The 24,259-nt window shown below is 38.1% G+C and overlaps 1 protein-coding gene across 4 annotated transcripts; it reads right to left on the reverse strand.

Annotated features, from left to right (window-relative positions):
• Positions 1-11,854: 11,854 nt before the first annotated feature.
• Positions 11,855-21,113, reverse strand: LOC140887527 (probable helicase MAGATAMA 3). 4 transcript variants are annotated; one of them, XM_073295004.1, is made up of 8 exons: positions 20,943-21,113; positions 18,163-19,668; positions 17,357-17,536; positions 16,805-16,906; positions 16,570-16,726; positions 15,096-15,225; positions 13,243-15,009; positions 11,855-13,152 (listed from the first exon to the last, which is right to left on the reverse strand). In XM_073295004.1, exons 2-8 carry the CDS (start codon positions 19,502-19,504, stop codon positions 12,727-12,729), a joined length of 4,104 nt encoding a protein of 1,367 aa, XP_073151105.1. In that variant the 5' UTR covers positions 19,505-19,668; positions 20,943-21,113; the 3' UTR covers positions 11,855-12,726. The 4 variants fall into 4 exon arrangements, with proteins under 4 accessions (XP_073151105.1, XP_073151180.1, XP_073150944.1 ...); XM_073295079.1 differs by having other exon boundaries at positions 16,811-16,906; positions 17,357-17,539; XM_073294843.1 differs by having other exon boundaries at positions 17,357-17,539.
• Positions 21,114-24,259: the final 3,146 nt, after the last annotated feature.

Consider the following 24,259-nt stretch of genomic DNA (forward strand, 5'->3'; position numbering starts at 1 on the left):
TCGAAAGTCAACACAAACCCGAATTTGTCCATTCTTTTTCTTTACAGGAACTATGTTGGATATCCATGTAGGATACTTGACTTCACGGATGAATCCAACCTCAATGAGTTTGTTAATCTCAGTTTCGATTGGAGGGATTAACTCAGGGCGAAACCTTCGTTGAGCTTGCTTGATAGGTCGAGATCCCTTTTTAACAGCTAAGTGATGAACAACCACTTTCGGATCCAGCCCAGGCATTTCTTTGTATGACCATGCAAATATATCTCTAAACTCTTGCAGTAGCTCGATATATGCTTCCTCTTCATTGATGGACAATAGGGCGCTGAGGTAGATTGGTCTCGGGTTATCATCGTCGCCTAGATTAATCTCTTTTAGTTTATCAACAGTGGCCTTTACCCCTTCTTCAAGTTCAAGGGGAGCAATTTCAGCATCTTCCTCTAATGGATTTTCTTCTTCATTTGAAGTGATGTGACAAGAAGCAACACTTTCTATATCATCCTCATCCTTTTGAGTTTGAGTGTAAATCACTGTTTTCATCTTAGCCTTCAGGATCTTATCGCATGATATAATCAATGTGGTGCATCGCTTCATGCGGGATGGAATCAAACTTCGCAATCTTTTCGGGGTTTGCTGATTATGAGCCTCACGCAAATGCTTGGAAAAGTTCAATTTTTGTTGATTCCTTTGCCTTTTACGTTGGCCCAGCCTATCAAATACAGACACTCGTTGATCCTTTTTATTTTGTTTGTCAACAACGGTGTTTGACGAGTACTCATCTTCAGCAACATAGTTGAGGCTGACTCTTTTGATGGCAATGCGGATGGGACTTTGTGGAATGAACCCAAGGCCTGGTCGAGTTTTTTGAACAGTACGCGCATTTCCTTCAAGAGCCGCTTGTTTGTTAGAAACTCCTGAGGGGAGTTTACCCAAGGTGAGGTTTTCCCTTGGGTTGTATCCGGCTTTAACGAGTAGTTTATAAGCTTTTGGATCAAAGCCCTTCGCATTCTGTAGTTCTGAGTACTCCCCATGTTCTACCTCGGCCCCTTGAGTTGGACGGACAAAACCGATGATAGATGGTCGTTTTTCATCAAGTTTTGTTAAAGGAAGTACCATCTTTTTCAAAGGATTTTCTTCTTGGACAGGCAATTTACCTTTTGATTGGTCTTTATGAACTTCCAAGGCTTCTTTAATCTTACTTTTTTCATCATCCTGTCCTTCGGGTTCCCGATGAGGTGAACATTCTTCGATTCTTGATGTCTTCTCATTCTCAAAATAGTACTTGGCATCGGCAAAGTGTGATTCGGCCTCGGTAAATGGTTTATCATCTCCAAGTACTTTTCTTACCACCCCATCTTGACAGTATTTAAAACATTGATGCCATGTAGAAGGAACTACCCCATTTTCGTGAAGCCATGGTCGACCAAGCAACATGTTGTATGATGTCCTGGAGTCTATGACATGGAAGAATGCACTTGAGGTCATGTCATCCATTATTAGTTCTAATCTTATGGCCCCGAGAGCCCTTTGTCCTCCTTGATTGAATCCTTGGATCATCAAGCGACTGTTTGCGAGTTCTTCTGTGGCAATATTCAACTCCTTCACCGTGCGCAAAGGCATAATATTAACTGCAGAGCCTCCATCAATTAATATCCTATTCACCTTTTGCTCGCGACTATATCCCGTGACAAATAAAGGCCGATTGTGAAAGTCAGAACCAAATGGTAGATCTTCGTCAGTGAATGCTAAGGTCGCTACACAATCTTTTTTATTTTCGGACTGATCGATCTGGTTGAAGAGACTTCCTTGTAAACCTGTTACGTAGCATGATGCACCATCATTGTTATGTATTTCGATTTGATTGACATTCACATTATCCTCTTCAAGTGATATTTTTCCTTGGCGAGCCAACTGCATGATTTTATCCTTGAATATGAAGCAATCATGAATAGGATGCCCGATCAACCGGTGATATTTACAATATTTTGGGTCATCCATTCGTGTAGCTTCCTCAGGTCGCTTCAGTTCTGGTAATTCAATCAAGTTTGCTTTGACCAAATCATCAAATATCCCCGATACATCAGAGTCGAGAAAAGGGTACTGTTTTGATTGCATTTCCTTTAAACTCAACTTTTTTTGCCCTCTTTCCTGATATATCTCTTTCTTTCCATTGCTTTTATCATTTATATTTCCCTTGACTTTGACAGGTGTGGCATTAACTGTCATCGATTCTTTGGTCGGGGTCTTTGTGAAAGGCTTGCCTCCTTTCTTGAAGACTTCCTTTTCTTTTGCTTTATGAGATTCATGAGCTGGAGGTCCCTCTGCTCCACTTGCAGCCATACTTAATTCCATGTCATGAGCTCGAGTAGCTAGATCCTCGAATGTCTTTGGCTGGATTCCTTGAAGGATGTATCGAAGCCCCCAATGCATACCTTGGATGCACATCTCAATGGCGGAAGATTCCGACAATCGATCTTTGCAGTTAAGACTCAAATTTCTCCAACGATTGATATAGTCAATGACAGGCTCTTCTTTCCACTGTCGTGAGTTTGTCAGCTCGATCATGCTAACTATTCGTCGAGTACTATAGAAGCGATTGAGAAATTCTTGTTCTAGCTGATTCCAACTATTAATCGAGCATGGCTCCAGATCAGTATACCAGTCAAACGCATTTCCTTTTAGTGAGCGAACAAATTGTTTGACCAGATAATCTCCGTATGTTCCAGCATTGTTACATGTCTCGATGAAATGAGCCACGTGTTGTTTTGGATTTCCCTTGCCATCGAACTGTTGAAACTTTGGAGGCTGGTAACCAGGGGGCATCCTCAAGTCATCGATCTTTTGTGAGTAAGGCTTGGCATATGTGAGAGATGACTTGGAGCTTCCGTCAAGTTTTTCTTTGATAGTACCCATGATGAAGTCTTTTAATTGGTCTACAGGAACTGACCCATCAGGTGAAAAACTTAAATCTTTAGTATGTTCCTTTCCTTTTTTCTTCAACGATGATTCAGTTTCACCGTTAGTTTCACCTTGTTTGTCCATGTGACTTGCATCAGTATGGTCTATCTTTTCCATCAACTTCATGATTTGGGAGTCTTGATCTTGAACATGTCTCGAGAGTCCCTCAATTGCCTTCGTCAGATTTGCTATTTGATCTTCTAAAGTTGAGGCATTTGTCACCATTACTGGTGCTATGTGCGAGTTTTGATGGGTTTCTAAGAAACGAGCTTGCTCAGAAGATTTCTTCGACATACTTCTTGTGGCGACCCCAAGACTTTCAGTTGAGATCTTGTTATTGGTGGACATGATGACTTAGAACTTTTGGCGAAGAGAAAAGATGAAAGGTAGAGATGGTCCCACTGGGCGTGCCAAAATTTGTGACTCAAATTCTTTATTTCTTAAAATTAAGAAATAGAAAATCGATACAAAGTGATTTAAATAAAGATTAGTGAATACAATCTCTAGATAATCCCTTGATTTTTCTCTTCAATGGCAATTTCTTGTGAAATGTGAATTTCTTGAGTGTTTGATCTTCTTGGAAGATGATTTGATATCTTGATAACGTTAATTCGATGGGTTCACACCTTGTTATCGAATTAACCTTCAAAATTTGGGAAGAACGCGATGAACTCCTTGAATCACGCCTTGAATTTTGTTGATCTTGAATTTGGTGAAGAACGAAATCTTCTTGGATTTGAATGAATTTAAATGTGTTTGAAGAATAACGCAATTAATTCCTTGAATCACGCCTTGATCTCCTTGAATTTAATGAATTTGATGAAGATGACTTGAATTTCGCCTTGATCTTCGTTGATTTCCTTGAACTTCTTGAAGATGACTTGAGAGAAAAATATTGAATTCTTCTACTCCTTTTCTTCAGTCTTCTGTGTTGTCTTTTTCTTCTTGATCATCTGCCTCCTATTTATAGGTGAAGGATGCAGAATGTTTCCATTTCCATTTGATGAGGTGTCGCAATTTGATTGGCTCCTCATGATTCATTTGGTGATTATTTTCCATTAATCACAATATTTGATTTTAAATACTAAAAATATTAGTATTTTCTTCCATTTGATTCAAGATTTGATTTGAAATACTAAAAATATTAGTATTTCATTCCATTTTTGTAAGATGCAATCTTGATTTAAAAATCTTGATTTGATCACAAAATATATTAAAATATCAATTAATTAACTATTTATTTTTTTGTAGGAATTTAATTTCCAATAAATAAATAGTCAATTATTTTTTTTATTGATATTTAATATATATACTTCTTTTGGTATTTTCCACAATAGGCTAGACAAATTTAATTGTCTACAGACACGTTCTTGCAAAGTGCCCCGCCTGGTTACAAATATGACAGCTTCCAAAAATACCTCTACACTGATCACTGGAGTGACGACCTCCGCAATTTGCACAAGACATGCCTGACTGTCCCGAACTCTGTCCCGATCCATACTGTCTCGAACCACTAGAGCTCGAAGAACTGGTTCCGTGCTTCTTAAACTGCTTCCCTTTCGGATGATAGTATTCCTTCCTATTACCTCCACTGCTACCACCTTCAAAACTCGATGGTTGATTCTGAAATTGAAAAGGTTGTGCCTGAAACTGTTCTTGCTGCTGCTGCGGCACAAACTGACCTCCTCTCTGTCTCCATAAACCTGCTTCAGCACCTTTTGCGTGATTCATGGCATCCGCAAAATTGTTAGGCCTATTGGTGTTTACCAACGTGAAGACGTCGGGGTTCAAACCATTAATGAACTGGTCGGCTTTAGCTTCCTCATCGCTGGCAATCAGCGGTGCAAAACGTAACAGACTATCAAACTTGGCTACATACTCTTCAATATTCAAATTCCCCTGCTTCAGATTTGAAAACTCGGCTCCCTTGTCCTTTCGGTACGACACGGGAAAAAACCGCTTATAGAACTCAGACTTGAAAAGAGCCCAAGTAATTTCCATACCTCTACTCTCCATTGCTTTCTTCGTCATAATCCACCAGTTCTTAGCAACACCACGAAGCTGATGAATGACTAACCTGGTTCGGCGGTCATTTGAGTAATCGATAGAATCAAACAGCTGATCGATATCATCCAACCAACTCTCACAATCAACTGGATTTTCAGTGCCCATCAACAACGGCGGATTAAAAGACTGAAACCTCTTCAGCAGGGTTTCCATAGGTGTCGCTGTAGCATCCATCTCAACAGTTTCAGTACTAGCTTGCTCAGTAGCAGGAATAACTGGTGGTGGGTTCCTGTTAATAACTCGTCGAGGACCCATCTGATTATCAAAGGTTAGGACACAAGATATCTCAATCGCTGCAATTCGGTGCCCTTGCAACCTCTCAGAATTCCGGATACAGGTGAAATACAGTTCATATCTCAAATAATTCATGCTTCATATTTCAAATCACAAAATCATGTAAATCAAGTAATTCTCAACAACAAAGCATGCTCGCATGGTATTTAAATAACTCAACCACATGCGAGAATCAATTCATGCAGACTCGATCTACCCCGCTCACTTCTAAATTCAGTCCAAGAATCTTATTGCTCTGATACCACTTAATGTGAGACCTCGATTCTAATCATCTAATCTCAGAATAAACAATAATTACGCATACAAGATCTAAGATTAAAAGCAAAGTTTTTTTTTTTATTTTTTTTACACAGGATGACGCGCGGGCGCGCCACCCGAGGCGCGGGCGCGCATACAGCCCTGCCCGGGCCTCCGAGAAAGGGAGCAGAACGCACGGGCGCTCCTCACCAGGCGCGGGCGCGCATGGCCTACTGTTTTAGCTCAAAATAAGGCTTCAAAAGTGCAATCCAACACCCGGAAAGGCTCCGACATGATCCAACTAACATTTTTCCAACAACGAAGTATTCAATTACAAGAAAGAGTAGAACATGCATCAATTCTATGTTCCAAAATCCAAAATACAAATCGAGTTCGAATACAATCTAAGTTCGATTTCAAATTCGACTTCTACAACAACAAGGCCTCACTCTATCAACTCGACCACCTAGCCATGCGATCTCTGACTCGGTCCTGCCCCACCTGTTGCCAAGCACACATACAAAGACAAGACAACAACCGGATAATCCGGTGAGAATAATATTCCCAGTAAAAGAGACAAACATGCAATATCATAAAAACATCTCAAACGAAATGCATCATCTTCTACATATTCAAATAACAACCATGCAATTTCACAAGCATGTCTAAAACTCAATTCATATGCATAAATGCAATGCATGTCTTTAAATCTGAGATTATCAAGTCGGATAATCAAAACATTTCAGCTTTTGCTTTTGGGATCCCGAGGACGAGATCACGTAAACAACTCACCGACTCTCCCGATAGAGATGGTGCTACGTATCTCCATCCTCTAGACTTTGGTGCAACTATAAGGAGTATGCTAGCACTAGGTGAAACAGCTACACCCAGGCCACTCACAATATAATTCCCAAAACGTCTATCATCAAAAGGGCCGTCCTGCCCGCTATTCAAATCAGGGTTCATATGCTCAATATGAATGCAATGCAACATAACTCAAATAATCAATTAACATGCAAGTATGTGATTTTTCCGGAACACTCGAATCAAGTCGGATTCGAGTCATTCGTTCCATTCCATTCCAAGTCATCTTATACCTCTTTTCAACAACGTCGATGCTCCAAACCTGGAAACAACATCGATACAAGAATTCCAAATCAAAATTCTATTCCAAATCAAGTTCAACGATAAAGATAATTCAATTCAACTTTCGAGGATGGATCAACTCGATACCAAAACTCGATCAACTCTTCAACGATTCGAAAGTTGCCAATTCGGAACTCCACGATCTTCAACTAATCTGCGGAGATAAAATCAATCCAATATCAATCCATTCAAAACGAGCAACTCCCAAAAACTCAAACGAATCTCCAATTTCCAAAATCTCAAATCGGCGGCATAACGGCTATAAATTCAACTAACCGAAAATGCAAACAGCATAATATCACTCTAAGCAACTCATATCAATCAACATTCAACCAAAACAATCCAATTCCAACAAATCACAAAACTCACTTTTTCGAAAATCCCTTCAAAAATTCATAACAAATCCGAACGTCGTTCTAATTCAAAACTGACAGATAATAAACGATCAGAACTCCGCCAGGAACAACATACTAGAATCTAAATCGATTCTAACCACCTCCGAAAAACAAAACATATCCGATCGGAGAAATACTTACGGTATAACGAAGCTCTCTCAGCCGTGATCGCTAATCTGCCTTCAGAAATAATTTCTAACGGACGGATCGAGCTCGGGAGGAAATCCAAAAGCTTGAAACTCACGTTGAGTTCTTCAATGGGGGAGAGAAACGTTTGGGAGGGATGAAGGGAGAATGGGAGACTTAGTCAAAGTCTAGATATTATAACAATTCCATTTTTTGCGTTTTAGTCCCTGAAAATTCCGAAATTTGCAAAGTAGTCCCTGATCAAATACAAGTCGTCTCTTGAACTCTGGAATCTCCGATTATCTCAAATATACTCATTTAAGATAAAAACGGGGCGTTACAATATCTCTCACTATCCCACACCCCAAGTATTACCGAGAAATAATTCCCTAACTCACACAAGAAAAAAACACTCAATTTCTTTGTATTTGCTCTTAAAGGAAGAAAGAAAAGAGCTGAAGGGATAATTAAAATGAACCAAGGAACAGCCTATTTATAGGCGTTCCTATACGCGTGAAATTAAATGCAAAGCATTTAATTCACTTTTCCAGCCTTCAACCTATAGCTACCACCTACCATCATCCACTAATCAGCTGCCACATAACAGTTTATTGATTAACTTTTCCTAAGATAAGATTAGCAACCCGAGGTCCCCACAACAGGTGGTATCAAAAATCAAATCTGAAACATGACATCAAGAACACATAAAAATCTGCTCAACTGCTCAACTCAAACTTCAAGTGAAAATGGCGTCAAACCTTCTTTAACTTTTGCCCAATTCAAATTCCGGATTCCCGAGTTCGAACACTTCAATACAAGGCTGAAAATGAAGTATCACAAGCTATAATATCAGCGTTCTATCTCACACAAATTTCAGCTCAAAGAACAAATACGAAAATCTTGACAATTCTTGAACCGGCGACGTAACGGCTAAAAATCGTCTACCGAAACGATATCGCTATCAATCCAACATTCATATCCAATACAAATCATCAACATATCTGTATATTCTCGACCAAAACCAACACATTCAGATATTGGAGATTTTTTACATTCATTAGAAAAATCATAACAAATACAATCGGCGTTCTTTCTTCGATCCGTCTTCGAATATATAACACATGCTAACTCAAGAACATATATCCCCAAAAATAATTAAATTCCATATTCAACGTTAAAATCAACTATGATAGAACTTAATAAAAGTTATACCAGAACGTAGCTCTCGACGAGGTGATCGCGAATATATATTCAACTCTGAATTCTGACGACCGAATCGCGAACAATCCAAGCTTCAAGAGGCTGAAAAATGACGTGGGACGTTTCTGTTCTTCTTCTCTTCTTTCTTATGATGATTCACGTTGAAAATGGTGAGAAGAAAGTGGGAAATGATATATATATATATATATATATATATAGTAGCATATTTGCATTTTAGGTACAACCATAGTCTAGAATCCATTCACTCTTCTTACTACTTCGTGTCATCATCAATGCTTCAGTAGACTCGTATCCTTATAAGACTGCTACAGCCTCTCTTGGTTCCTTGACTTTGTCATGAGATCTCCTTTTCTTATTTTCTGTGCAGCCCCTCTTGAAATGGTCTTCCTTATGACATATAAAACACTTGAATCTAGTTTTACTCTTAAATCGAGTCCTGTTCCTGTTAGAATTTTGACTTCTCCTCTGTGATCTACCCTAGCAGTCAACCCTTCACCAAGGACTTTCCCACTAGCTTGTAGTTTTCTTTGCAATTCCTTAGATTGAATTGCAGATTGTACTTTATCCAAAGAGATAGACTGATCTTTTCCATAGAGCATATCATCTTTGAAGTTGTCATATGATTTTGGTAGCGCATATAGTAGTATGAGTGTCTTATCTTCCTCAAGTTTTACTTCCTTCTCTAGATCATCTAAAATCTTATTGAACTCATCTATCTGATCCTCAATGCTCTTGTCATCTTGAATCTTCAAGGAATAAAATCTCTGCTTTAGGTATAGTCGGTTGGCTAATGACTTAGTCATGCAGATACTCTCTAATTTGATCCACATAGCAGAAGAAGATCTCTCCCGAGACACTTCTCTCAAAGGCTTATCCTCTAAACAGAAAATGATTGCACACTGAGCTTTATCCAAAATTTCATCCTTTTCTTTATCCTTCAGAGAGCTCGACATTTCTTCCCTTTTCATCAATGCCTCAGCCCAACCTTGTTGTGCAAGAATTTCCCTCATCTTAATCCTTCATAGGGCAAAGTCATTCTTTCCGGTGAACTTGTCTCTATGTCAAACTCCATCGATCTCATCGTGTCTATAATTCTCACGGACGGCATCATTTTTATGCAATTGATTCAATCAACTAAGAAATTCACCTAGAAACAGAAATCAATCCAAACACTAAGCCAAAGAGCTCACAGTCTGATGAGTGCATTTTGTATGCATTATTTCGTGATATTTTTATGTCTATTTTGTGTGCATTCATATTGTTTTTATGTGTTTTTATGTGTTTTAGTGCATATGTGTGCATTTCACTCTCCAGGTTAATTTTTGTAGAAATATTGAAGAAATCATGATTTTTGGAGCAAGAGAAGTGCCGCATGAATAATTACGAAGCAGCCATGATTAAAAAATTAATTTTTAATTTTATAAAAATCCAAATCCGATCTCACCGTTCACAATAAATTTCAAAATGTTTTGAAGCGGCTGTCCAAATTTTGGCTCGATCCGACGGCTAGAACTTGAGATATGAATTTTTCAAAAATATTGGGTGTTGGAAAGTACACATGCACGGACCCCGGACCCGAGTCCGGATATGTGTCCGTACATCTTCATAAAAAATCACCGTTCCAGTTTAATGCACGGACCTAGGCACGGACCCATGTCCAGGGTCCATGCATATGGCAGAAAAAGATACCGCTCGAGCGAGGCATCGCACAGATCAGAAAATCAAATTTTTTGGCAATTAAAAGTCTTATTTTACGGGCTTTATTTTATGAGCTTTCAAAGCCATATAAAAGGGAGATTAAATATCAGATGAGATGGAAGAATTCACATAGAGATCGCAACAGAGAGGCGGCTACAGGCTCCAAGCTTGGAAGAAGATTTCTACATTTTTTCTTCTCATGTTTTTTTTATTTTTTTTTATTGAATTATAATTTTAATTATTGAGTAGTTTGTTTTCAACCAAGACAGCGTGATTGGGCCGAACAAATTCATGTAGAAATCTTGGATGTTTATTTGAGATTTTTCAGACTTGTTTATTTTATTGATTGTTAGATTCATATTTGTCTTGTGGATAGTCTGATCAACTGTTTGCTTGCATGTTAATCGGTTCCAAGTCGACAGAGGAGGGATTGATTTTGATTACTTTAATAATCAACACATGGTAAAACTGACTAGAAATAGAATTCGGTTTCAGTGTGCGGTTTTAGGTGAAAACTGAATTTTCACAAATATTTAATGCACTCAAATTTGATTAAAATCACGAAAAATTAATCCGTCAATATTTGAGTAGGTTTGATTGTTCTAGAAATAGACATTTGAACAAGTTAAGAGAATTTCCGTAATCTAAGATTAAATCTGAGTCCTGAATCGGCTACATGTTACATGATTTGTTCGGTACATGCGTGTGTCTTGGTTGTTTCAATTTAATTATATTTATCTTTCAGTTATTTTAATTTTTATTATTTTTAGTAATTAAATTTTATTTAATTCGTTGCATCCTTCTTTATTATTTTTGTCTAGATTAAGTAAAATAATTGAATCTTGATAATTGAATACAGTCCCCGTGGGATCGATATTTGGACTTTCTGTCCACTTACTATTACTAGACCTAGTGCACTTGCTAGATAACCGAATTAAGCGGTCACAGTCTCTATAGAATCAAGAATTAAACAATAGCAAATACCAATAGCAAATACTGTGCGAGAATTAAGAAGACGGAGTTACGTAGTTCGGCACAAATATGTCAACCGCACTTTTATTTCACCAATCCAAAGTCTGAATACACAAATGGAACATCAAAAATTCACCGTTTACAAACAATACAAACAAAAGATGTTTGAGCTACACAACTCCTTTGATCTTCTTCTATCTTTGATTGCCCCTTTGAATATTGACTTCTTCTCATAGCCCTTGAATCTCCAAGATGATTTCTCGTGTTTGTTATTTCTGTGCCTCTCGATGAGAAACCACTTTCTCCAAGCTTATAACAGAAGCTGGCATTCCTCCCAACGGCTCTCACACTATTGGACTCATAGGCATGATAGGGTTCTTTGGGCTTTAGGCTAACTCAGCCCTCGGCCATTGAGAGAAACTAGAGTCCAGCCCAAATACGTTCCTCCTATGTATTAACTTCAGTTTCTTAGAGTGTGGCCCACAGTTGTGTGTCAACTTCAGTTTCCTTAAGAGTGTGGCCCAAACCAACTTTTTGGTCCAACAATTATAATAATAATTATTATTATTTAAAATCGTAAGTTCAGCGCGTGATTCGGGTGCGTGGTTGAATCTCTAGTCCATCCAACCTAGCAGAAAAAAAGCTTAGCCATTGCTGTGGACTAAAATCAAAGTAAATTGCACTCGCTAGAATGATAGGAACAATCAGATCTAAACTGCAGAGGTATCTGCGCAAATTCTACGAGTATAATTAAATTAAAATTAAAATTAAATAAAGATCTGTTACTTTCTGCCAAAAAAACTTGCATATCTACCAGAATTCCTGTAGCACTAAGTTCTGTACACCATCTATCTAGACCAGAGTACCTTCATATCTATCATCATATTATTAAATTAAAGATTCAAAATATGTAAGTAAATATAAACTATAAACCTCCACGATATCAATCTTCTTTCCTTGTTAAAATGAATAATAGCTAATCTTCCTCCTGCTTCGGGGAACGCTTTACATAAAACAGATCACAGAGTAGCACATTTCGATTATCCTTTCCACCAGTTGGTTACCATGGAAACGTATCGATGCAGCAGAGAATGTGCCCTTTTCTTCAAATCAGCATGGAAAGCGATACAGAGTGCCAAAAATCATTGGACAAGGGAAATCGATTTTCCAAGCCGCAACCCGCCTCAAGAAACTGATTTTTAGTAGAGAAACATTATGGCGTAGTGGAGATTCCAACTTGTGAACATTGAGGATTCTTGCAAAGTTGACCAGTGTTCTAGAACTTGCAGCATGAGAGAAAAGAAATAAACCATACCACTATCTCCAATGAAGATACGGCACAACTGGCCCAAGAATGGTAACATCTTGAGGCATTTGGAGTCTTATCACCGTCTTACCACTTACCAGAGTGGAATTGTTGGGGCAGAATTTGAGGCCATTGTTCAAAGTGGCTTCCTTTCCTGGTATTGTTGAACTCACCAGGTTTGTCACAGCTGAACCTCAAATCCATTTCATCTAAAAGCTCATATCCATGAAACGAGGTGCATATTGTAAGAGCTTCCATCGTACTATCAGAGCCCTGCAACCCAAATGACGCTTTGCATCATGCCAGTCACTACAAGTCTCGCCTTCCCAAGACACCAGCAGTATTTTGCTTCTTTTGTAATCCTTGTTGCCAAGCATCTTGAGTTCTATCACTGGATTGATCGAAATCATTGAATGAATTCTCAGTTCCTGGTTTTAAGAGCCGATGATAACTCCCGTTCCTGGTAATTGAAGAAGTATTCGATTTCTCATCATCTTCTGATGGCGTGCCAGAAGTTGACTCCAGGTGTGAATCATGTGATCTATACCTCTGTCCAGACCTCAAACCTCTAGCGCTAGGTATCTTGGAAGGAAATGAGCCATAAGTTGTTGAGTCGGTTGGAAAGAAATCTTTAGGAAGAGAATCCATATCCAAGTAACAATTTCTTTTTCTGGCATCAGCTATCAACGCAGCCCAATCTTCAGACTGCAGCAGTGCATTAGCATTTCCCATGACCTGTCATAATAAAAGATAAATGATAAGAATTTTGCTTCAAAACAGTTAATTTGTGTCGTATGCCAACAAAAATGTGAGTTAAAATCATACCCAAAGAGCTCTTTTTGCCCGAGTAAGAGCAACATTCATTCTACGAATATCTGCAACAAACCCAACACCATGACTGGATGCACGAACACAAGAAATTATAATGACGTCACGTTCTTGGCCTTGGAAAGCATCCACTGTATTGATATAAATATCTTTTCCTTCCTCTGAATTCAATATATCCTTGAACTCCCGTTGAAGACATTTTAACTGCAGCTTGTACGGAGTGATTATGCCAACAGATACCTTACCAACCCCTGAGGTTTTTAGAGTTTTCTGAAGGTGCTCATACAGACGAACGCAGAACTGTGCTTCTTGTGAATTTTGATACGACACAGAACCCCCACGATGAGATTCACGACCATGAGCAACATCATAAAAGATAAAAGGCCTCAATAAAATATCCTTGTAATACAACTCCTCCGGCAGATTCACAACACTATCACTGTCTGTAAGACGCCCTTGATAGAAATACCTAGAAGGAAAATCCCTAATTTGTGGATGCATCCTATATTGCACAGATAGCAACATTGTTGGGCACCCGGCCAGCTGGAACCTCTCAAACAGGCTCCTACTGTATAACAATGTTCCAGCAGCCTTACTGATGACAGTAGCAGGAAGCTGTTGAGGATCCCCCACAAGCACACAGCGAGCTGCACCAAGAGATAGAGGAGGTAGAACTGCTACTTCACTAGCTTGTGCTGCTTCATCAATCACAACCATGTCAAAGCCATGAGTTAGACGAGAGAATAACTTGCGTCCACTGCTTGAAACGGTGGTAAAAACTATCTCTGCCTCATTTGCAAAACTTGCCTCCAGATTAGCACGAGCTTCCTCTAAGTTAAAGTTGTAACCAGGACGAAACCTTCCTTCCAAAATGAGCAGCCGAGACATCTCAACCAATATTTTGTCTCTGCTCTCTACTACCGCGGCAAGGTTTTGAAGTAAAGTGTCACGATTTTGGTCTCGGGCCACAAGAACATCAGGGTCAACACCAACAGACCCTTGTGCACGACCGGTGGCTGCAGCAGCATTAAGTACCCTTTGGAGGCCGGTTATCTGCTGAGATAATTGAGTTTCACGAACCCTCAAATTGTGCATCCATCCATAAACTTCATCACGGCTCTTCAGCAACAGTTGTTCAGTTCTGCGCTCCACAGAAACTGCCTGGGCAGCCCTAGTCTGGGAGTCTACCCCAACTCGAGCCACATCAGGACGATAGATTTTCATTTCACCATCAATAAAACCACGATCAAGAACACGCGAAAGCAGTTCATCAGTTGCAGCATTTGAAGGAGCACAAACAAGCATCCTAGGTTTTGGGCATAGTTTGGGAAGAATTCGAAACAGATTCTGATCCATGCTTTGCAGAACTTCATCGATGGAACCAACAGCAACACCATCCGAGCTGTTCTCATTGATTTGCTTATAGCTCTCAGGTGACAGTTTCTTTAACAATGCAGCATAGTAATGCTGATACTGAACCAAATGGATCACATTAAGCATGCCCCAGACTGTATGAGTCTTACCAGTCCCAGGAGGTCCCTGGACTAAAGTAAAAGGCCACGGATCCTGCCTCTTTGCCATAACATTGGATGTACCAGCAGCAGTATGCATCGCAGCCCACTGAATTGCTGCTAACTGAGGTCCATTGAAGTTTTTGCGTAGGTAATCTACAAAATTCGGAGTAAAGCATTCAGGCATGGCAGGTGGTTGCTCTTCATACTTCGGAAACTGGTCAGGACTAGGCTGAAGAATTGCATTTTGCATCTGAAAGAATACATTACTTGAGCTATCAATATTGAAACTTTACCGCTAACGCGTATAATTTGCATATAAAGGGAAAGGATGCAAACCTGCAGATTAAGACGGCGAAATGCATGCAGTGCAACATATTCTCTCTGTGTGGTTGCAAGAGAACCAAGCACAGTCAGGTACCAGACACCCCCTGGTTGGAGCTTCCCCAGAATATGATCATCGTTTTTGCTACATTAATGTTAAAAATTTAAAATTAATAGTCAATTCATTAAAAAAACTGCAAAATAGCCAGCAGACGCAGGCATACCATCCCCTACAAGGTCTGATCAGATCAGAGCTACTCATGAGGCCAGTCATTAACAATTATTGTCTTTGATAGGTTCACACTTCAAGTGACCAATCATAATGCAGGTGAATTGCGCTCATAGCTATTAAGAGCACCAGAGCTTGCTGAGGAGAGAGCACATTCAAAAGCCTAGCCTCAAGGCTTACCGAGGTGGGCTCCTCATTACAGTGAAGCGCACAAAGCAATATTAATTTTAAATTTAGATGTATGAAGAAAATTATTGCATGTGACATAATGTGCAATTTACAAGCCAGTGAATAACAATGAATCATAAATTCTTTATGGGACAGCAAATATAAATGATCGCTGCATGGATTGTGCTTAAAAGTAAGTAATCCTTGCATTTGAGATGCTTTTAAAACGAGGCACCAAGAGGTGTACTTTACGCTCACGTTATGAGCCTCATTAAAGGACTGAGTCTTGAAATGTCCCTTGGAGCAAGGGTTGAGCCTCATTGCACCTGGACCTAAGCAAACACCTTGTGCATTTTACACAGTGTTTAAAAAGCGCGCTATAGCGCAAGCGCTCGGCGTTTAGCGATTTACATTGATTGAGCACGCTATTTTCTGGCGAGGCGCACCTTAGCGCAAATAGCGTGCGCTAACATGCTTTTTTCCAAATAGCCAACGCTATTTGGGCCCATAAATAAAAGCCCATAATTGATTTATTTGACCTACAATTTAAAGCACAAAGCTATTCACAAATCCCAAGAACTCCTCAAGCGAATAAACGTAGAGCCGATTCAGAATTCAAACTGCAACTTCCATTTTCCAAATTCACAATTCCAACCCTAGATAATCTTGATAATGATAGCAACATAGAGTTGGATGATAGTGATTATTTTCAGATTATGTTGTTTTAGTGGTAAGACTTTCAAAATTATATGGTTTCATAACTAGTTATCTCACTTATTTGCTTATTTAAGTATAATTTCTATTTTCTTTAATTAAATAATTGACGTGCACAAATATCTTACGTTATGCGCTATGATATTTACGCTACGCTATCGCAGAACAAAAACGCTACAGGCCAACGCTACGCCTTTTAAAACACTGATTTTTCATAACTAACAATGCACTTGTGATGTGCTTAGTTGAATATCCAATAAATGGTGCATCACATTCATCATTTACAAATCTGGTACACTATTACAAACCAAACAAATGGCAACGGAATGAATTGAACCAAACTTCAAAGGGGTGATGATGATTAAAAGAATGACTCACCCAGTGGAATCAAACGAGTCTCCAATATAAAAATGAAGGATTGCCCCGGTATGCTCACGGGTATCAATTGGCATATGCCGTCTAACAGTGCCACAGACACGCCCAGTAACTGTCTCCTCATCTTCAAGTACGGATGAGCTGTTCCTCTTATGATTGACTGCATTTCAGAAGAGACAGATTAAATAAATGAAGCTTTCCTGTTGATAAATCTAAAAGAGAGAATACAACATCATACACAAACCAGATGCAGGTTTAGGGGTGGAAAGAACTGCAACATCCCCTTCCTTGAATGCCCATTTGTGTTCATGCGGCGGATGCAGTATCACATCAAACCACCCTGGGAGAAGTATAAAGAAATTAAAAATATTAGAATGATAATGATGATATCAGGGATATGTTCTGCATGGATATTCAACGGGAAATTGGCCATGAAACTAGCAGAGATGGAAAAAGAACATCACTTTTGTTAGAATGTGTATGGCCAGATGAAAAGGAGAACAATTGGAGAAAAATGTGAACAAAGTCCACTTTCAGACAACAAGAAACTTGGAAGACAACAGGCAAAGGAAAATCAGCAACCTAGTATCACCATTTTCTGGATGCCAAAAGAGTAGCAGCTAACAGCAGACTGCTGAGTGCTGACTGCTGAGTGCTGTAACTTAAATAGCATATCCATTAGGGTCAAGAACCAACACACCAGAGCAACTGGAATGCAAAACTTCTGCATTCTGATTGATTACTGAAATACTAGTTAGTGAGACAGAAAGTAAAACAAACAGATCAATACCCCTTTCTCTTCTTTCTATGCTTTTCACGAGGACCCTAACGTGACTTCCTGCTGATTCTGATGACTCCTCCCATGTACTGTAAAGTTGAGCCCGGCATTCTTCAAAGAGCAAAGGTTCAAAAACTCTAATATATTCCTCAACAGATTCAAAACAACCAGGAACACATTGAAGCTCCTCATCTTCTGTTTCAAAGAAACACATAGGCATGAGCAAACTACAACACCAAAATTTGTTTATCAACACCATACAAACTTCATCACTTATGTGCAATCAATCATTCATGTAATAAGATAAGAGACTATCATCCTATCTTGATATTACTTCTTAACTATTATCTCTGGTTCAAAAATTTTGGAGATAGAATATTTATTTCCGGTATATGTCAAAGACATCGACAAGTACAAGGAAGAACTGGCAGTCAATTGATTAGTGTTCCTGAATATTCTGGATCCAAAAACCATTTTGGGAAGGTTTTATAATCAGAATGCTTTATCTTCTATGAAGAATTCTATGTCCCAAAAAGAAATACTATCTGCCAGATTCTCATTATAAAAATTAACACTGAATTTTGACCCACATCATCCCCAACAAATGTAAGTGTCTGATGTCCTAGGTATCCACACTAGTGCCTGTCTATTTGGGTTCAATACTGATAGAGTTCAGGAATCCACATAAACCACACGACCACAAATACCGTAACTGTTCTAATTGTAAAGGTAGGTTTCATGAAAAATAAACTAACATGTAAATTAACGCCTGCAATTTTTTTTATAGAATCTAATTCAAGAGCAAAATGCTTTGGTACCTGGGTGATGCCAAAACTTCTCATTTGTCACCTCACGTAATAGGCGTTCCACTGAAGTATCTTGATACTGGGTATTTAATACAGGTACCTTCTTGGAAGGTAATTTTTTGGCTGCCAGTTTAGAGCTAGTAAAACTCTGCCCGCTTATAGCTGGCTTCCTGACAGGGATTAATGAACTTTTAACAGTCCTTGTATCAGGGGATGACTTCCATGAACCATGTTTAGAAACTGAAGCTACTTGTCCGTCGGAGATAAGATCTGTTGAACTATTCGAGCTCCTAGAACGTCCTAAAGGCACAGAGTTATTTTCTCCATTAGCTTCATTTTTTAAGTCATTTGACTCAATCAGACTGCTGTTTCCTCCATCACTCGATACATCAGACTGTTTTGTGTCCCTGGTTATAGACTGAAATTGTTTATCCCCATGTTCAGAAGATGGCAATGTGGCACGACCATCTTTTATTGTCCGAGTTATTGTTGGTGCAGGAATATGCCTTCTAGGAGTTGAAGTTTTTAAAGCACCAACTTGCTTAACATCTTCTAGATTGAGAAACATGGTTTGTCTGCTACGCTTCTTTCCTAGCATTGCTTCCTTTTGTTGATCAAGCTTAGGACGCTTTCCAAGATTATTTGAAACCCTCAAGGCATGATTTGCCTCAACTCCTCTAATTTCTCTTTGTTTTGCCTCTAGAGCAGAACCTTCCTGAGCATCCGTAGGTACATTACTTCTTTTGTTATTTGTTTCATGATCCAATCCAACTGAAGAACTAATATTTTCATTCTTAGCATCATGAGAATTAAGAGTCGCGTTTCCCTCACCCACCAGGTCGTTATTTCCAATCATCTCAGGCATGCCTTTCTCCTGTGAATGTTTATAACTACCAATACTTGATTCCTCAGGGGGCAAAATTTTTCTGTCCATACCAACAGCACCCTCTGCGTCGGACCATTCCCCCTCTTCCTTTTCAGCTTGTTCTTCTGCAGAACCTGATTGCAGGTTTACAACAGCATTTACATCCTGTCCATTACTTGGTTCGGGCAACGGTAAAAATTTGGAGGTTGTGTTCCCAGAACTCCTTTCTTCAACAGAGTGATTGCTGCCTCTCACAATCTGATGCCGGACAAAAGGTTGAAAACCAGATACAGAAGATGCATGGGAGAAGGCATGGTTATTTACTATCCCTTGGGGAGCAGCTGAGACAGAAAACAAGTCAGATGTAGCAGTACTTGAAGAAGGAATAGCCCTTTGAGGCTGGAAGCAGAAAACAGCATCATTATTCCCGTCCTCATCATCAGTAGGGGGTTCGTTAAGATCAAATAAAAGTCTTCCTTTGGAGCCCATTTCACATCAGGAGCACACAAGCAAATAGATATGCCCACCAATTCTGGTGTTAATTATTACGTGATAAGTTTTAGAAGAAAATGGATATAACATGCCAATCACAGAGACAATCGGCATAAATCTTCAGATCCCAGCTACGTTGTAACTAGAACTACAAGAAAGTTCTGCATCGAAATTGGGAAACACATATAAGAACCAAAAATATAATCATATTATTACATAAATAACCCTCAAGGGGAATAAACTGCCAAACAACATCGGAAGACATAAAGAGTATGATTGTTCAAAAACATATTAAAAATAAAATCTGAAGCCCCAGTATTAGTCTTCTCAAAATCTTACAAATCTATTAAACCATTGGAAGAAAGAGCACAGTTAAAGCACTCGTCGCCATGAAAAACGAGTAGTTGTACTAGGTCATATGCTCACACTCGGGAAAAAAATAAAAAAATAGGACTCTGTCAGTTACCACTCAACAACCCTTTAACAGTTCCGTGCATAAAATTTTTTTAGTAATCTCCATAAGATAAAATTTTAATTACTACTTATGTAATTTTGATGTTTAAGATTTCTATTTAAGTTCCAGAATTCGATATCGCCATCTGGCAATAATATCATCGTTCAGATGGAGAAAAAATCAGAATCCACCAAATTCCGAGACATCAATCGGAAGGTGAAACGCCAAACCGACACACATGAGACAGCAACACAAGTAAATCCAAATGCCTAAATTAGGCAGTCAGAAGTGAATCCAAATGCTCGATATTGTACTTCTCATCATCCCAATCCAACACCCCTAAGTCGACAACCCGGTCACAGACAATGAAAGCTCACTCAGGGTCGCAAACCCAGTAATTCTCTTTCATTTTCTTTCTTGGGACAAGGCAATACAAAGGCAAACAGAGCAAAAAAAAAAAAAAATAGAAAACTATTTAGTCCTAGACTTCATTTCACACATTTACACTTTATAAATCAATACCTTTAATCCCTAGCACAAAGGCCGTGCTGGCAAACCCTAGTCCCCCATCCTACGATACCAAACCCGCTCACCACAACCCAAAATCATATTAAATCACAAAACAACACAAACAACCACCGACTTCCAAGAGAATCATCGTCCCCCCGAATACACAACTCACATGAAAACACCCTCGGGGTACGATAAATCTGATTCACGTCTCAATCAATTAATAATTTAACTCCAAATCAGTCAACCACACAACAACATTAGACGTATAATCCAGAAATCCGAGTCGGATCGAAACAAAGTCCCAGCAAAAAGATCAGCCAATCTCAACAAGTCAAATGCATCACACCGCGGATTTTTTCCGATCTATTTCCTCAGTTAACTGTCACCAATCAACGTTCGTCCCAATCCAAAACAATTGAAATTAAATAAAAATTTCCGCCATGAGAAGAAGAGGGGAGAAAGTTTTACCTCAAAATGGATACCAAATCTGGAGAGAGAAACAGTTTTTTAAGGCAAAAACAAAATACTAATTAATATATATAATATAATAAAATAAATATTTATTACGATTTGGTATTATTCTGTATCTATAGGCGGATCGATAGAGACAGCGTAGAGGGGAAAAAGGGTAAGAGAGAGAAAGGGAAGAACTTGCGCACACATCAGAAAGGGCTTCCAGGGGTATTTATAGGCGACGGGGGGGAAATATGGGGCCTGTTACCGGCTAAGGGAACGTCCGGTTAACTAGTCCCCTCATGTTAACCGGAAGGGTGCTTGGGTAAATTCGTGGGCCAGGACTGAGGGTAGAATTGGGATTTCGTCTAGCGGGGATAGTGTCGATCTAGTTATATCATTGGACAATTGACTTTCCCGATTTCTGATGACATGTAAATTGTTTATATTATATTATAAATATAATATTATATTATATTAAATTAATTGATTTTAACTACATATTTTTCATTTATTATTATTATTATAAATTATAAATAAAGACAAAGCTATAAATAATATAAGTTTTCCGAAAATTATTCATCGATTATTTAAAAATTACGTGTGACTTAAGATATGTTTGCGTTTGTATTTATTGATTTAATTAAAAATTTGGGTTTAAGATAAAATTATTTACTTATAGAGAATCTGGCCTAGCTAGTTTATAATCTTTTTGAAACTAACTTCTAATAAATATTTAAAGCGATACATTTTATTAATTACAGTTTTACAATTAACAATCAGAGCAAGTTTGATATGATAACAAGGAAATAACAATTATTATTATTTCTTTATTAAAAATCTGGAAATTATTTTTGTGCATATACACATCCATATGCCTATCCAATTATCCGTAATGCAAAAATAAGTTATAAATGCATACGATTAGGTAATCAAAATATATATATATATATATATAACGTGTCTCTCTTTCTTTTCTTTTCTTTTTTTTTTTTCTTTTTCTTTTTGTTTTTTTTTTTGCCTTCTAATTATTCAAATTGTTTAACATTTTCATCGTGGACTGAAACAGGCAACCTTAACATATAGGTTTTTTTGGGTAGTATATTTCGAAAATGTAAAATGGCTAAATACGTACACAACATGTATGATAAATTTTTTTAATACATAAATTTTTTATTTTAATTAATTTTCATGTTATTTTCAATATTGGCATAATAAATTAAATATTCAAATGCTTATTTTAAAGAAAAAATTTAGAAATTTAAAATTTAAAAAGTAGATATAATATGATAAATAATAATTAATAAGTGATAAGATATTGTTAGATATATGTCATGAAGAAATTTTGTTTAAAAAAAATGAGGATTTGAATGTATTTAAGTAAAAATTGATCAAGCTTCAGCAAATTGATTGAATATTTGATTAGTAAAAGAGTAGATTTTTAATTAAATAGAAATATATATATATATATATATATATAATATAAGAATTTTGTTATGCTGCTCACTTTCATGCCCACTTATGAGGAGACACTCATCCATTGGATGAACCATTTATATATGATTCATCTCATCTATTGGATGATTGCCACCTCATAGGTGGGCATGGAGGTGGGCACGAGACGTGGGCAGCATAGCAAAACTCTATATATATATATATATTATACATGTGTGTATTTCATGATTTTCCAAGTACTGATATTTACTTTTTTGACATGTAAATCTATAAATATTCGGCGATTCTTGCTCATACTTTAGCTCATTTTGTTTCTTCTTACTCTTTCTCGTTTGTTTGGAAAGATGAAATTTTTCCATTTTGATTGGAAAATTTGTAATCTGACATTATTTTTTTTATTAGAATTACTGTCTTTCCTAAGAAAAAAGTTTGTCATTATAAGTGTTCAAGTCAAGTATGAAAAGATCCATTCACCCAACAAAAAGATAAACAAGTAGAAAAAACAAAAGCAGCTAAAGAATGCCCAACTTGGTTTGCTGATCATCGAATATGGCTCGGCCTAATAGCAGACAACAGTCGATCGCAACATTATAACTCCTTAATAATTAATATATGAGACACAAAATTCGGCGTAGTCCGAATATTCACTTGAGAAGGTGACTATTTGTACTGCCAAAAACAATATGTCATGACGTAAATATTTCGGAACCCCTTCTCATGTATTAGCTTTAGACCATCGTGTATAAATGACTAACTCACCATGGACAACTGACATAGGCTTAGTCATCCTTCATCCAAATGCTAGTAACATATTGTCATCGTGATTCCTCACCAAACCACCAATACTATATTAGTGTGCATTCTTATTATAACTCGTATCAACATCAAAACGCAAATGACTAGCCGATGGGGCGCTCCAGTTTATGGTACGTTGATATTCTCGTGGATAATTGTTGCTCCAACGCACATCCCGTTGTACATTCTTCTTTCTTGTCTTGTGAACATCCCACAAGCGAAGGCGCCAAATAGCTCGGTCTCTCATCAATAATTCTTCAAACTCCCTTCTATTAAGTTACCACATCATCATGCAGAATACTTGCAATGTATGCTGATCTGATATTGATTTTAACAGAGGCTTGAACTCCCATTCTTTCCAATTGGCTTTGGCGAAAGGACATTTAAAGAGAGCATGAATGGTTGAATTACCTCGATGACTAGAAAACATACATATATTGTAGTGATCCAACCTGAATCACCTACTAATCTAAGCATGAAATTAACGTAAAAGAAACATAATTAGAGTAAAATACAGAAAATACAAACCAACTACTAACCCGACAGAATACAACCTATAAAATAACTGGAAACCCAAAACAATAATTATACAATTCAATCGAATCAATCAAATACCAAAAATCAACTTAAACTAAAGCTACCGGCAACCTTTGCTCCCAAGCCCTGGTCAACAAACCAACACTGATCCAGCTCCTGGTCAACTTGAAAACATGTCCCGTCGAATGGGGTATCTGAGATAAAAGCATTGACGTGAGCGCTAATGCCCAGTATATAAATATGAGTACACAGATCTATATGATGCATGCAACACGAAACATGAAACATGAATGCACTGGTAATCTGGGATCAAAATCTGGAAACATCATGCTTAGAATGTAGTCGCCATTAGTATTGCCACTCTGCCCTCGGAGGATCCATTGGGTGCCACACATACCGACTACGATCTTGGACTATCACCATCCTAGGCACTCGATCGTACAAGAAAACACTAGGGCTGAGTGAATCTTAAACAACAGGCATCGAAAGAATAACAGGCTCAACTTGATACGTCAATGTCATATACATTAATCATGAACAGTAAA

Source organism: Henckelia pumila, chromosome 1 (assembly GCF_033568475.1).
Source record: "Henckelia pumila isolate YLH828 chromosome 1, ASM3356847v2, whole genome shotgun sequence".
NCBI lineage: Eukaryota > Viridiplantae > Streptophyta > Magnoliopsida > Lamiales > Gesneriaceae > Henckelia > Henckelia pumila.